This window comes from Phyllobates terribilis, unplaced genomic scaffold (genome assembly GCF_046119375.1).
Source record: "Phyllobates terribilis strain yellow unplaced genomic scaffold, ASM4611937v1 Scaffold_12__6_contigs__length_324123572, whole genome shotgun sequence".
Lineage (NCBI taxonomy): Eukaryota > Metazoa > Chordata > Amphibia > Anura > Dendrobatidae > Phyllobates > Phyllobates terribilis.
The window spans coordinates 64,907,529-64,923,379 of NW_027362772.1; the positions used below are offsets into that span (position 1 = coordinate 64,907,529).

The 15,851-nt window shown below is 42.5% G+C and overlaps 1 protein-coding gene across 1 annotated transcript in view; it reads left to right on the plus strand.

Moving 5' to 3' along the window:
- ATP1A3 (ATPase Na+/K+ transporting subunit alpha 3) overlaps positions 1 to 15,851 on the plus strand; it is a 148,334-nt gene that overhangs the window by 116,506 nt on the left and 15,977 nt on the right. The window contains exons 2-9 of the mRNA XM_073655890.1: positions 12,549 to 12,668; positions 12,906 to 12,965; positions 13,055 to 13,258; positions 13,412 to 13,525; positions 13,666 to 13,800; positions 14,223 to 14,340; positions 14,881 to 15,149; positions 15,587 to 15,785. Of these exons, the coding sequence (XP_073511991.1) occupies positions 12,549 to 12,668; positions 12,906 to 12,965; positions 13,055 to 13,258; positions 13,412 to 13,525; positions 13,666 to 13,800; positions 14,223 to 14,340; positions 14,881 to 15,149; positions 15,587 to 15,785 (1,219 nt within the window). The remainder of the gene's footprint in view (positions 1 to 12,548; positions 12,669 to 12,905; positions 12,966 to 13,054; positions 13,259 to 13,411; positions 13,526 to 13,665; positions 13,801 to 14,222; positions 14,341 to 14,880; positions 15,150 to 15,586; positions 15,786 to 15,851) is intronic.

Here is a 15,851-nt window from a genome sequence, read left to right on the forward strand (position 1 = left end):
ATAAAACAAAATTACGGTTAAGAATACTTGCCCTCTTCCACTCATCCCCGGCCTATATAATCAGTTTACTGGGGCAAAATGGTTTTCTACACTTGATCTTAGAGGGGTTGATGCGCATTCGTAAGGGTGGAAAAGTGGAAAAGGACGTTTTTAACTTCTGAAGGTCTATTTGAAAATCTTTCATGTCTCTTGACTTATCCAATGCACCTGCTGTCTTTCAGAAAACTTTATGAATTACATTTTTTCTGATATTATTGGAAGGTTTACTGTGGTATACCCTGATGACATGCTAATATTTTCGCCTGATCTGAATTCGCACTATTAACATGTTCGTTTTGTCCTGCATAAGCTCATGAAAAATTCTCTGTTTGCTAAATTGGAGAAATGTACTTTTTTTTGATCAAGAAATATTATTCCTGGGGTTCATTGTATTTTATGAAGGGTTTAAGATGAATTCTGGAAAGGTGTAGGCCATAATTGATTGGGTTCAACCTCGCAACCTTAAAGCATTGCAATATTTCTAGAATTCGCCAATTACTATAGAAAATTTATTAGGTTTTTTTTGCAGATTGTTAAACCTCTGACTGATCTCACACGTAAGGAGGCAAATCTTAAGATTTGGTCTTCGGATGCTACCAGGGCTTTTAATAAATTGAAAAAGTGTTTCATGTCTGCTCCAGTTTTAATCCAATCCGGTCTCTAGAAACCATTCATCGTAGAGGTGGATGCTTCAGAGGTCGTGGTAGGGTCTGTATCATCTCAAGGTTCTAAAACTCTGACCAACTTGCGACCATGTGCAATTTTCTCTAGGAGATTTTCGTCTGCTGAAAAAAATTATGATGTTGGGAATCGTGAGCTGCTCACTGTTAAGTTAGCTTTTGAAGAATGGAGACTTTTTTTGAAGGGAGCTATTCATCAGGTCACTGTGGTGACGAATCATAAAAATGTAACCCATATTGAATCTACTAAACGTTTAACCCCAAGACAAGCCAAAAGGTCCTTATTTTTTTCTAGATTAAATTTTGCTATCACGTTCAGGCCGGGGTTCAATATTATGAGGGTTGTCGCTTTATCACATAGCCTTGAGTCAATTTCTCTCCCAGAACCTCCATCCTCCATTCTTCCTCAGGTTATTGTGGTTTCTATAGTATTCTCAGAGTTGGAAGAGGAGATCTGTATAGTCCAGTTGTTGGCTCCTTCCGCTTCTCCAGGGTCCAAATTATTTTTGCCTGTGTATCTAAGATTACGTTTGTTGCAGGAGTTTCATGATTCTGTCTTGAGTGGTCATCTTGAGGTCACAGCTACACAGCTGTTTTGGTGGCCATCCATGATTAACCCCTTTATGACCTATGACGTATAGGAACGTAAAGGTAGTTTATTGCCCCATAAGAGATTTTGGAGGTAGCTAATCCCGTGGCCTTTAGATTAAAACTCCCTCCGTCTTTTCGCATCCCGAATGTGTTCCAATAGATCACTGCTAAAGGAGTTTTTCCCTTCCCTTGTCTCCCTCATCCCCTCCTCCTCCAGTTTCTGTCAATGACAGTTTAGAGTACAAGGTACAAAAGATTGTTGATTCTCGGAAAGTCTGTAATTCCCCCCCAGTATCTCATCAATTGGAAGGGATATGGACCGGAGGAGGGATCCTGGTTGCCAGCTTGAGACGTGAAGGCCGATCGTTTGGTCAGGGCCTTCCATCGTAGGTTTCGTAGGAAGCCTAGGGGTCTGGTGGCTCCCCTAGAAGAGGGAGTACTGGTCACGATTTCACCACTCACTGTGTCCCATGGACGCTGTCAATTACAGCTCTACCACCCAATGGGATTGAAGAATGGCTGTCAGGATTGTGAGTGACAGCTCAACTGCCCAATCTGAGGCTGAGGTGTGAGTATTGTGATTGACAGTTCAGCCGTCCTATCCGGCTGGGTCTGTGGGATCTCCTGAAGGTGTCATGTATTCTGGGTGATTATAGGGCTATTTAGTATTCTGACAATGGTCAGATCTTTGCCAATTTTAGCTTTGCTCAAGTGGTGTGTGTGTGTCTGCTCTGTGCTCTGAGTTGTATTCTGATCTCCGTTGCTGACCTTGCATTTACCTTTTTGGCCATCCTTTTGACCTACCCCTTTGTCTTGATCCGCTACTTTCCTGATACTCTGACCTCGGATTGTGGCCTGACTGGCATTTCTCTTTTCCCTTTGTCTATTACGAGCCCTCTTGGTACTGATGCTGGCCTCTTGACTATCCTGCCTCACGGCAAGTCCATGAGTAGTGACTAGCATCACAGCAGTATATAGTATAATACCTGGTTTATGGTGCGTTATATAGTATAATACCAAGGTGTCTGGTGAATTATATAGTATTGTAACAGGGTGTATGGTGCAGTATTATACCTATGTCTATGGTGCAGTATATAGCATAATACCTGCACGGATGGTGCAGTATATAGCATAATACCTGCATGGATGGTGCAGTATATAGCATAATACCTGCGCGGATGGTGCAGTATGTAGTATAATACCTGCGTGGATGGTGCAGTATAATTCCTGCGCAGATGGTGTGGTATGTAGAAGGGTCCATTTATCATGTGATGAATGATGGAAAAAAAAGGAGAGAGTCTGCAGAAAACAGACTTGTGAATTATTTGGAGCCTTTGGTTTTGCTGAGCCGTTATCACAGATTATTGCTGCCATTTCTTCTCTATGAGGGCAGCTGATTCCTAAAGAGACTTGATTATTAAACATCAGTAGAAATGAGTAAATCCCACGCTGGACTCCCTGATCGAGGCTCCGCTGCGTCGTATTATCTGGGATTTACACTTAACCCCTTTGTGACTGAATGCTTTGCCACCGCTCTTAGGAGAACACTAGAGGGCCCCAGACTGCAGCTGCGTGATGATGACATGGAGGATGCTTCAGACATATCTGCATGTGTGATCACTTTATCCTGATTGCTCAGCAGGTTTTACGCCTTTCCCTGGGCAGAAGTGCTATGGAAAAGTACTGATTGTGACATAACCATGAATAGCATCAGATGACAAACTCGGCTCTGCTACATCCCTATATTTCATGTTACTTCTCTGGTCAATAAAGACTGCAGTGATAGTGCCTATAAGTGCTCATACCCATCACCGTTAAAAAAATCGGTCCGATGTTGTTCCTGAAAAGTCAGATGAGTGTCATGCAATTTTTCTCCCCTACCATCCGAATGACATGCGCATAATAGATAGATATGGGATATATAGAAATATGTGAGTGAGATATATAATCATTCCTTTGCGTGTGCAGCTTACTGTACATGTATTTAATTAATAACTAAATTAAAGAAAAAAATGGCGTGGGGTCCCCAAAATTTTAATAACCAGCTGAGGGAAAGCTGACAACCGGTGACTGATGTTTATAGCCTTGGAAGGGGGTAATACCCATGGAGCTTCCCAGGCTATTAATATCAGCTCACAACTATATACTTAGTCTTTAATGGTTACTAAAATGGGGGACCCCCACCCAAAAAATGACGTGGGGTCCCCCCCAATAATCAATAACCAGTAAAGGCTAGGCAGACAGCTGCAAGTTGATATTAATAGGCTAAGAAGGGCCCATAGATATTGGCCCCTTACCAGACTAAAAACATCTGCTCTTAGCCGCCCCAGAAATGGTGCATCCATAAGATGCACCAATTCTGGCGCTTAGCCTCTGCTCTTCCCACTTGGTCCTGATGTGTTGGCAAGTGGAGTAATAGTATTGGGGTTGATGTCAGCTTGTATTGGCAGCTGACATCAAGCCCATGGGTTAGTATTGGAGAAACCTCTATAAGATGCCCTCATTACTAACCTCTTAGTCATATTGTAAATAAAAAACACCCAGAATAAAGTCCTTTATTTGAAATAATGACACAGATTCCTTTATTGAAATAAACACTGCCCGTCCATCTTTTACCCATTTATTATGGAAAAGGAAAAATAATAAACCACCATATTCCTCACCTGTCCGACGAGAAGATAATCCACTGAAGCCCATGTCCCCTGTAAAAGACAAAAAATAGTAAACCACCATATTCCTCACCTGTCCGACGAGAACATAATCCATTTGTCCCACGACGAGTCTAGCTCTGCTATATCTAGATATCTTGCTGAATGGTTGCACGTTGCGACCATTCAGCCTGGCATCCAGCATAGACACTGAGCTGCGCATGCTTTTAAGTTGTTTGTGGTCATAAATAAACTGGGAGAAGCTCAGAAAAAGACAGATTTAGGACTTACAAATGCTCCTCAAATCGTCTTAAGGAGCTCACTGATAGGTTCTCAATAACCTCATTCTGCAGCCAGGGAAAGGTAGTGCAACACAGAGGCTATAGAAAGCGAATGCTGTAATTTTTTTTAATAAAACCTAATTACAAAAATTAATTTTAGCACCAATTACATGCACTTAAAGGGGTTGTCCCCCACCTGGACGATCCCTTTTTAAAAAAAATAGTAGCTCCCTTTGTAAAAATAAAAATAAATAAAAATAACAGATACTCAGCACCGCCATGGTTCCGACGGGTCTGCGTTGTGAACCCTGCAGCCAATCAGCGGATAAGCCAAAAAAATTAGCCCCATAACGGCCGCTGATTGGTTGCAGAGCTCACGTGGCATAACCATGTCACATAAGACCTGCCGACTTCGCTAGAGCTGGGATGGCGCGGGAGATGAGCATCTGTTATTTTTATTAAATTGTGCCCAAAAGTGAGCAACCTATTTAAAATGGTGGCCAATATCTTAGAAATACTGGCGACCCCTTGCAGTTATGGGAATTCCTTCCCATTTTCTGCTATATATAATAATATATTATTTATTATATTTGTACTATATGAAAAATATTTTATACTAATATTTTATTTTATATCTATTATTTATTAATATTACTTTTATATCTATATATATATATGATATATATAATTTATTTAATATAATATATTGTATATATATTTTAAATATATATATTATAATATATAATTTATATATATATTTATTATAATATATAATTTATATGTATATTATAATATATAATTTATATATATATAATATATATTTATATATAATAGTAATAGTATTAACAAATAATAATAGATATAATATTAGTAAAAAATATTTTTTATATAGTACAAACATATTATATATAGCAATGCTAATATAAATGTCATAATCTAATAATTCGGGTCATTTAAAGGAGGTGAAAAAAACAGATTTTTGCGGGGTCTCCTCGTTCTGAACGCGCGGAGGACTCAGCAAATTGCTGCAGTGTTGGCGCCGAGCCACAGGGCTTTCCCGTTCTGTGGATTTTGTCGCCGGCGCTGACTTTCCCGCAGTGCTGCAGAGATAAGGTCACGAATGGATTATAAGGACCAAGGTTATCCTCCATCATGTGGGCACCGAGCAGCGGCAGAGGGGACGAGACGACACCGCGCACTCAACTAAGGGGGATATCGAAAATTCAGGCGAACGGCGCCCTATATGCCTCGCGTGTACTGCGAAGGGTTAAGGAAATAGAGATTATAGGGTTAGTCGGCGGATGGAGATTGCTGTCAGCCCGAATAGACAGATAGGGGGCGAGGGAGGATAATTGGTGTGTCGGCAGAGCATAGCAAGATGGCTATTAGCTGGGCAGAGGCATGAAGGGAGATGCGGAGGGGGGAAGAGACGACTGCGTCTCTGCTGCCCATCCGTCCGTAGCTGGGATTTTCTTCCAGCGCCATTTTAGGATTTTCATTTCATCGCCTCCTGTTTTTCGCTCGTTCATGAGCAATAACCAGTTCAGCCCTGCCTAGTATGAGGGCACCTACGTAGGTGGCATAAAAAGGGCATTGTGTAAAAAAAAAGAAAAAAAAGGTCATGCCAGCCGAGCAGAAACATGTAAAGAGGTATTCCCATTTCCAAGATCCTATCCCAATATGTAGTAGGTAAAATAAAAATAATATTAGCAAATACTTCCCATTAGAAATGTAGTATAGTTCTTCTGATTAGCTAAGTCGCTTACCCCGTGTGCAGGGCATTGCAGTAGGTTAGGTATCCATGGTTACAACCACTCATATACCGACAGTTAGTAATTGTAACCATGGATAACTAAGTTACTGCAATGCACTGCACTTGGGGTAAGCGGCATAGCGAATCAGAAGAACTATACTACATTTTAAATTGGAAGTATTTGCTAATATTATTATTATTACACCTACTACATATTGGATCTTGGCGATGGGAATACCTCTTTAATCTTAGAATATTCTGTATTATGTAGAACAATATGGCAGTATTGTCTTGCAGTAAAACCGTCTTTATTGCCCATAGCAACCAATCACAGCGCAGCTTTCATTTCACCAGAGCGGTTTAAGAAATAAAAGCTGAGCTTTGATTGGTTGCTATGAGCAACAAAGACATGGTTTCCTTCAGGCCTTATCTACAACAATATGGCAGCATTATCTAGCAGTAAAACTGTCTTTATTGCCAATAGCAACCAATCACAGCGCAGCTTTCATTTCACCAGAGCTGTTTAGGAAATGAAAGCTGAATTGTGATTGGTTGCTATGAGCTTGGTTGCCCATAGCTGTTCTTTTAGGGCCTATGTTTTCTTTCAGGCCTTTCTGATATTTTGGGGGGCGAATGCATTGGCATATAGTGGGTGGGCTAGGACGAAATAAAAATGAGCACACCACTTAAAATCCTCCTTCTTTGTGAATCACTTATTCACCCCTTTCCCACGGGAGACAGGTGCGGGAGAGGGGATAATGGAGTGAAAATGTGAGGTCATGGAGGCCATGCTTATCTCATTTTACGACACAGAAGAAGATGACTTAAAAAGATGGATGGCTGCTCCCTGTAGGACCATACAATATAAACGATCATTTATCTATGGATGCCCATCATCCCTAAAAGAAAGAAGTACTGCGTAATGTGCGGTATCACCTCCTCAGTCCTTGCAGTGAGCTTTACAATGTGGATCATGTTCTCCTTTAAAGAGTCCAAAATGTCTACTTTTTGCTCTTATTTTATTCCCACTTCTCACCCGAGTTTTTCATTTTTGATTTTTTTTAAATCTGCCATACGGTTCTATAGATATGGGCCTTTTTATTTAGTGCTATATTTTTATGATCTTTATCAAGGGGGCGTGACTCAATACGCAAAACATCCTAAAGACACGCCCCTGAGGATCCTGTGAACATAAAAAGGCTCATATCTCTGGAACCGTATGGCGGGTTTAAAAAAAACAAACAGCGGAATACACAGAGGAGCAGCGGGAATGAAAAAAGAGCAAAAACTGGATACTTCTGACTATAATTTGTCTGTTATCAATCTTTTAAATTGCCATCTGGTGGTCATCAGAAGTATTGCAGGTTTGCGCATTTTGGTCATATTGTAAAAAGCAGTGAAGGCTCGATCCTGTTTTTTTGGGGTGAAATTATAGAGGACACGTCACATCTACTGTATATTTTTTAACATTTGGAAACTAACGACGTAACTCTACAAAATTGCACACGGAGGAATTTTGGTCCATAGTTTCTTTCTCTACATGGTGGAGACTAAAGAGCATAAGTGGGAATTTTAGTCCTGCCTTTATACACAGGGGTGACAGTGACAATCTGTCGAGGAACGACATGAAAATATTGTGCCAGTTGGCAATACTGGCAACATGCCAGGTATTCTGCTTTCAACCAGCTGTAGTTTTTATCACTATCATTTTCGGGTTTCTAATCTCATTTTATTCTATTTTTTTGGGAAGCAAAGTGACCAAAACAATTTATTTTTGTTCTTCTTATAGGATAAATATTAAAACATTTTAATGGTTGAGAGAGTTATTCACCCAGTGATACCCAATATATATATTTTTTATTATGTAGATTTTATTTAGGTTTTTGGAAAATGAACTTTTATATATTTTTCTTTATTTTTCTTTGTTATTTTTTTGTTACATTTTCTATTGGTTTCCCTAGTCGGATTGGAACTTCCGACCTTTTAAATGTTACTATCACAAATGACAGCAGCATCTAAGGGGGTTAAACTGCTGGGATCAGAGCTACAATCTGCTCTTAACACTTCAAAAACTACATCAAAATCAAGCACCCTAAAAGTTTGGGTCACCCAACTTTTCTCCAAAATATGTGTAGGTTGCGTTATCCAAAATGGGCTCACTGGCACAAAAACATGTGGCTTTGTTCCTTGAACTGTCATCACGGAAAAACAGTGATCATAGTATACTTTACATGCTTCATAGTTTTCCTGATTGACTTTAGTGATATAAAAAAAACACCAAAAAGGAGAAGGAAACCAGCAAGAAATGTTTATTTCTCCATAAAAGAACAACCACAATTTTGCAACTTCCCAAAACTTTTTTAAAAACTGAAAACCTGCAAAAATTTTTGTTAGTATTTTAGTCCTGCCCTCCAACCCCACACGGGAACACCCACAACCCAGCCCCCAAAATGCCTATTTTTGGGTGGGGTTTATAAAAACCGAAAACCTGCAAAAATTTTTGTTAGTATTTTAGTCCTGCCCTCTGTAATGCACACGCCCGGGCTGAGCGGCGTGTGCGTGTGATTGTAGTGATTCCACTGGACCGTGCCGGAGAGTGAATGCCTGGAGGGGCGTAACTAGGTATTCACCCGATCCGACCAGGGTCGCACGACGGCATACGACGCCAGTGCACCAAGGAGGAACCGAGCAGAGGGACCAGGTGCTACTCCAGGACAGACCCCGGACACGGCTGTTGACCCACACAGGGGAATACAGGAACAGACTGGTAGGCTGGCACACAGACTGGTGGGTATAGGCAGGCACGACTGGTATGCAGGCAGGCGGGTATGCAGGCAGGGGAGTACAGGCAAGCACAGCTAGAGTGCAGACAGGGAGGCACTAGCAGGTAGGAACACAGGCGGGATAGGACCCAGTACACACTGGGACTCAGGAACAATACAGGCAGAGGGGTACAGGCAAGCACAGCTAGAGTGCAGACAGGGAGGCACTAGCAGGTAGGGACACTGGCGGGATAGGACCCAGTACACACTGGGACTCAGGAACAGAACCACAGATGTGGCGGACAAACACAGCAGAGTGAGGCCGCCCAGAGAGGTGAGCGAGAACAGGGCAGGACAAGGCCGCCTGGAGCGGTGAGCAAGAGTAGAGCAGGACAAGGCCGCCAGGAGCGGTGAACAAAGGGTCAGAGCTGAGCGAGACTGCCGGAGCAGTGAGCAAGAGTAAAGCAGGACGAGGCCGCCTGGAGCGGTGAGCAAGAGTGGAGCAAGACTGCCGGAGCAGTGAGCAAAAGGATAAGAGCGGAGCGAGACTGCCGGAGCAGCGAGCAAAAGGGTCCGAGCGGAGCAAGGCTGCCGGAGCAGCGAGCAAAGGAGTCAGAGCAGGCTAGAACCGCCGGAGCGGTGAGCAAAGGAGTCAGAGCAGGCTAGAACCGCCGGAGCGGTGAGCAAAGGAGTCAGAGCAGGCTAGAACCGCCGGAGCGGTGAGCAAAGGAGTCAGAGCAGGCTAGAACCGCCGGAGCGGTGAGCAAAGGAGTCAGAGCAGGCTAGAACCGCCGGAGCGGTGAGCAAAGGAGTCAGAGCAGGCTAGAACCGCCGGAGCGGTGAGCAAAGGAGTAGGAGCAGGCTAGAACCGCCGGAGCGGTAAGCAAGGCAGAGCAGGGGGGACAGGGCTCTGTTCACACGGAACAGACAGGAAGAGAAAGGCAGAGCCAGATACCCACAGGATACTTGCAGTGAAGTAGCGAGTGGACCACAAACTCACAAACGGGAGTACAGAGACAACAAGCAGGAGTTAGGTACGAGTTCAGACTCTGCAGAAAAAGGAAGGGAACGGACATAGAGGCAAAACAGGTAAAGGATAGGAAAGAGTTCAGACTGAAACTGAGTGTACGGAGGAGACCGACACTGCAGCGGGATACAGGAGCGGGTCTGGGAATACGGCCCCCAGAGAGGCGGGACGAACAGGCAAGGAGCGTGTTCAGACAGGACAGACAAGATACAGGAACAGGTCTAGGTAATCGGCCCCTAGAAGGCGGGAGGAACAGGCTAGGAGCGTGTTCAGACAGGACAGACAAGATACAGGAACAGGTCTAGGTAATCGGCCCCTAGAAGGCGGGAGGAACAGGTTAGGAGCGTGTTCAGACAGGCCTGGAAATACAGCCTCCAGGATAGGCAGACAAGAGAACACAGACAGGACTCAGTTCAGACACAGGAACTGATACCGCAAGGCAGGAGACATAGACAGGACTCAGTTCAGACACAGGAACTGATACCGCAAGGCAGGAGACATAGACAGGACTCAGTTCAGACACGGGAACTGATACCGCAAGGCAGGAGACATAGACAGGACTCAGCTCAGACACGGGAACTGATACCGCAAGGCAGGAGACATAGACAGGACTCAGTTCAGACACGGGAACTGATACCGCAAGGCAAGAGACAAAGAACGGGACCTGGCACCTTCAGAGTGCAAGCACACACTGAATGAAACACTATGCTCAGGCAGGGATTGATTGGAGCAGCTGGGTTATATACCAGGTGACAGACATCAATAGGCTGAGGACGCACAAGGGGTGTGACCCACAGCAGGTACAAAAAGCAGGAAGTGATCGGGCGCCGCCCTTAAGCAGCAGAAACAGACACAAACAGACAGCATGGAGGGAAGCCAGAGAGACATTCTGGACTGGAGATCAAGTGCGCGCTCTTGCACAGTGGGAGATGGACCACCATGCAAGGACGCCGCCAGGTATGTTACACCCTCCAACCCCACACGGGAACACCCACAACCCAGCCCCCAAAATGCCTATTTTTGGGTGGGGTTTATAAAAACCGAAAACCTGCAAAAATTTTTGTTAGTATTTTAGTCCTGCCCTCCAACCCCACACGGGAACACCCACAACCCAACCCCCAAAATGCCTATTTTTGGGTGGAGTTTATATCAGACAATGCCCCTTTTAGTTCAAGGATGCCCCGAATTTACCAGAATTTGGTCTGAAAATGTGGGGCAGGTATGTATGATGTGGGGCAGGTATGTATGATGTCTACGTACGTGGGCTGGAGATCTTTGGGAGCCTTCAGACAGTAGAGCCTAAGTGTGACTGCTGCTACCTCTGCACCCTGTATAGATTGTTTCTGGATATTTTGTACTTTACGGTCATTTCTTGCATAGTGTTTTGTTGTTGTACTCAGTACCGACATCCTGTTTACATGCAAATTGCTTCAGGTAAGCGACATTTCTATGGTTAATGGTTTCCTGTCATACACGCTTCCATGTAATACATAAATGTATCATAGAACAGAATGATGAGACCACAGCTCCCCCCTCGTACTGATGCATATAGTATCTGGTGCCCGCCGTGTGCACTCAGAAACCTGCAGATCCAGCATGGGCCTTATACAGACTCCATCTCCAGAGGTACTATATGTATTACAGAGGGTTTTCCTAGAGATCCAATAAGCAAATCAGTATCTCTCTCTCTCTCTCTCTCTCTCTCTCTCTCTCTCTCTCTCTCTCTCTCTCTCTATACATTATTGTCATTTTATTTATTTATAAAATTAAAAAAGTAAAACATATTCGAATAAAATATATATATATATATATATATATAAATATATATAGTTTTTTTTACTATGTTTTGCTTTTTTTATTTTCTAAATAAAAATGACAATAATATATTTATATATAATAAATAAAATGGAGCATAAAAGAATATATAAAATAAAGCAATAAATCATAAATAAAAATGACAAATATATATATGTCATTTTTATTTATGATTTATTGCTTTCTTTTTTTATATTTTTTTATTTTAGTGATTTATTATATATAAATATATATTATTGTCATTCTTATTTATAAAATGAAAAAAGTAAAACAGAAAAATAAATATACTGTATATATTTTTTTATTTTAATATGTTTAACTTCTTTTATTTTATAAATAAATAATAATTACAATAATATATATATAATTGTCATTTTTGTTTATTTTATATTTTATTGTCATTTAAAAATGACAATAATATGTAAAATATTTATATATAGATATATGTATCTATATATATACATTGTAATTTTTATTTATTTATAAAATTAAAAAAGTTGTATATTTTTTTATTTTAATATGTTTATTTATTTTTTTTATTTTATTATGTTTTATTTATTTATGTATTTTTGAGAAACATACCCCATAAAAGTTTCATGGCGTCACCAAGTCATGTGATTGACTTTTGTTGGGTCCGATGATATCATGATCTGTTGGTCCGTCCTTTCTCTGCCCTCATGGGATTTCTCTTCCATATGCTCGAAATAGGTTTCTCTGTCAATAAAAGCTATTGATCGGAAATCAGTGGCATTGCTACGGATAATATAGGCGTCCTGGAAATGATCATAGACTGGAAATGATACTCTTTACTGAGTGACTTATGTTCATAGAATCGCTTTAGAACGTAAAAAATAATCTTTCTGTTCTTGATATCCAGACATTGTACATGTATCATAAGACGTTTCTTGCATCATTGGGTTTCTGAACACCCTTCCTTTTCCTTCTCTTGCAGTACGGCCGGTCGGATAGTTACCGTGTGGCCACCACACAGGACAACAAAGAAGAAGAATCCCCTCAGAAGGGTAAGGCTACAAAGAAAGAAATGGATGATCTCAAGAAAGAAGTGGCCATGGTGAGTTGCAGACACTACAGTAATATTAGTGCAGGACGTAGAGTTCAGGGCAATAATAAGACCAGAATTTGGCCCCAGACTCATTTCTTTGCCCCTTCATCCATATCATTCCTTCCCCAAGGTGCAGTATATAGAGATCTCATTTTTCATAGCATCGTCATCATGTAGGAACAGACTGAGTACTTCTCAGTTGTGTGCCCCCTTACTGCCCTTCATAAACTTTCTTAATGTTTTCAGACGGAGCACAAAATGTCGGTGGAAGAAGTGTGTCGGAAATACAACACAGACTGTGTACAGGTCGGTAGGTCACAATGGTCATGCTAAAATACGATGCTACCAAGACATGGCTGAAAAGCCCAAAAAATGTTTACTTTTTGTTCCTCCAGGGGTTGACACTCAGTAAAGCGGCTGAGATCCTGGCCAGGGATGGTCCCAACGCACTCACTCCCCCACCTACCACACCCGAGTGGATCAAGTTTTGTCGTCAGCTCTTCGGTGGATTCTCCATCCTGCTGTGGATTGGAGCTATTCTCTGCTTTCTGGCATACGGGATCCAAGCGGCTACGGAGGATGATCCCACGGGTGACAATGTGAGCAGTTCTGATATATCTATAATTGTAACATTGATATGTCCGAGATGGAGGGTGGTGGCACATAAGGTGATCATGCCCTTTAAGGTGCTTCAATATCAGTAGTAATGAGGACTTCTTTCCTGACTGTTGGTGTTTGTGTCCTTCATTTAGCTGTACCTAGGTATCGTTTTGGCTGCAGTGGTGATCATCACTGGCTGCTTCTCCTACTACCAAGAGGCCAAGAGCTCAAAGATCATGGAGTCCTTCAAGAACATGGTGCCCCAGGTACATATAGTTGTCTTGTATGGCATCATCCTGCCTCCATTCCTACCTACGTAGGGTGACCTATATTTCCTACCTTCCAAATCTCGTAAATCCGTCCCCTACTTCTCGCACTTATTGGTTATTTTCATCCGTTCTCCTAGCAAGCTTTAGTTATCCGAGAAGGTGAAAAGATGCAGCTGAATGCCGAGGAAGTTGTGGTTGGTGACCTGGTAGAGATCAAAGGTGGAGACAGAGTACCGGCTGATCTGAGGATCATCTCTGCCCATGGTTGCAAAGTGAGTTACTATTCACAATGATCGTCAGTAATAACATGTCCTGGAGGCATCAATCATCTCCGTAGAGCATTTCATCGCTTCCTGGTGATTTGCTTCCAAATCGGATACGTTCGTTCCTCTATAGACCACATTGCCGAATCGGTGCCTATTGCCAAATCCAACATCATCTTCTTTCAAGGCTTTTATGTGCAGTCCATTACTCAACATCTTTCAAGCCTACAACGTATAATTTACAGGACTACTTTAGAAGTAGATCCGGACAGAAAGTTCTTAAATGTTCTGTATTAACCTCTCATTAGACTCAAGAAATTGGTTGTCTCCGATCCCCTTTCCAAAATATATATATATTTTTTTTTTACTGTGTACGTATTTCTTCTCCTTCTTATTCATTCCATTTCTTTTTATCCTTCCACCTCTTTCAGGTAGATAACTCTTCCCTGACGGGGGAATCTGAGCCCCAGACCCGGTCACCCGATTGCACTCATGATAACCCCTTGGAGACACGTAACGTCACTTTCTTCTCCACCAACTGCGTAGAAGGTAATATTACTTTTCTCCCCCCAAATAATGGTGTATGTCATTAAGAAAGGCTAGGGGTGGACACAACATGAGAGCCCAGCATTAGGAAAAAGTTGAGTTATCGACCTACAAGATAACCAGAAAACTCTTGTCCTTTAGCTGCAGTTTGTCTTTGTCCATCGCTGGCTGAGACTCCACCGCTGTTCTCAGTGTCTGTTATTGTCTACAATGCTGACGTCACATTAGTGTCACATTAGTGTCGCGTCAGCTCGGGCAGAACCACAGAGCTCAGTAATTGTCTGCGGCGCTGTCAACATGACATCAGCACTGCAGACAATAACACCAGGAGCACCGATGAAGACACAACGCCAGAGTAATGCACAGTTCCTCTATAATTATTTCTCCGGCCAATTTTAGTAGCATCATCGTGGTCGACTTTGCTTTGGAAATGTGGTATAGGTTGCCCTCATTGTAAAAAAAAAAGGATGTAATACAGAATCATATGAAAATAAAAATAGAAGGAATCAAAACTCATTGTCAGTGTAATGGATGCACTTACAGGTACAGCCCGCGGAGTTGTCATTGCCACAGGAGACAGGACAGTGATGGGTCGCATCGCCACATTGGCTTCTGGTCTGGAATCTGGGAAGACCCCAATTGCCAAGGAAATTGAGCACTTTATCCATCTGATCACTGGCGTGGCCGTGTTCCTTGGAATCACCTTCTTCATTCTCTCCCTTATTTTGGGATACTCGTGGCTGGAGGCTGTCATCTTCCTTATTGGAATTATTGTGGCTAACGTACCAGAGGGACTCCTGGCCACGGTCACTGTAAGTAGTAGAGACCTCCTAATTATAGCAAGACATGATGTTTTGTAGGGGAGCTCTGCTTGGGTAGCACTACATTAGCCCATGGCGAATCCAACGTGTATTTCCAAGAGTATCTGTGCCAGAAATCCGAAGATAACAGTTGAATTTCTGCTACAGAATAGAAATATATGACTTGGTTGTGTTTGATGGGTGATATTTTGGCCTGGTATGGACTCCACTAAAGTCCAAAACATATCTCTCAGTAAGATGCTACAACTCTATCTGTTTCCGAAACAGCCTTCATAACACCTTAGCCTTCTGAATAGAGTGCCGATGTTTCGGAGAAGGAAGAGGCCATAGCAGCCGTGCGTTGGTTGGGTTCCCAGTGATCGGACTTCCATGAATCAGATGTACATGCATGTGTTATAAAACCTCACCTTACGGTTTTGCCTCGGCAGGTATGTCTAACTCTGACCGCCAAGCGTATGGCTCGAAAGAACTGCCTGGTGAAGAACCTGGAAGCTGTGGAAACTCTGGGATCTACATCCACCATCTGCTCCGACAAGACCGGAACCCTCACCCAAAACCGGATGACTGTGGCACATATGTGGTTCGACAACCAGATTCATGAGGCCGACACCACAGAGGACCAGTCAGGTATAGGAGCCATGCATAAAGCAGAAAGAAATGTTTTACCCTGTATAATCTTCTCACCATCATCTC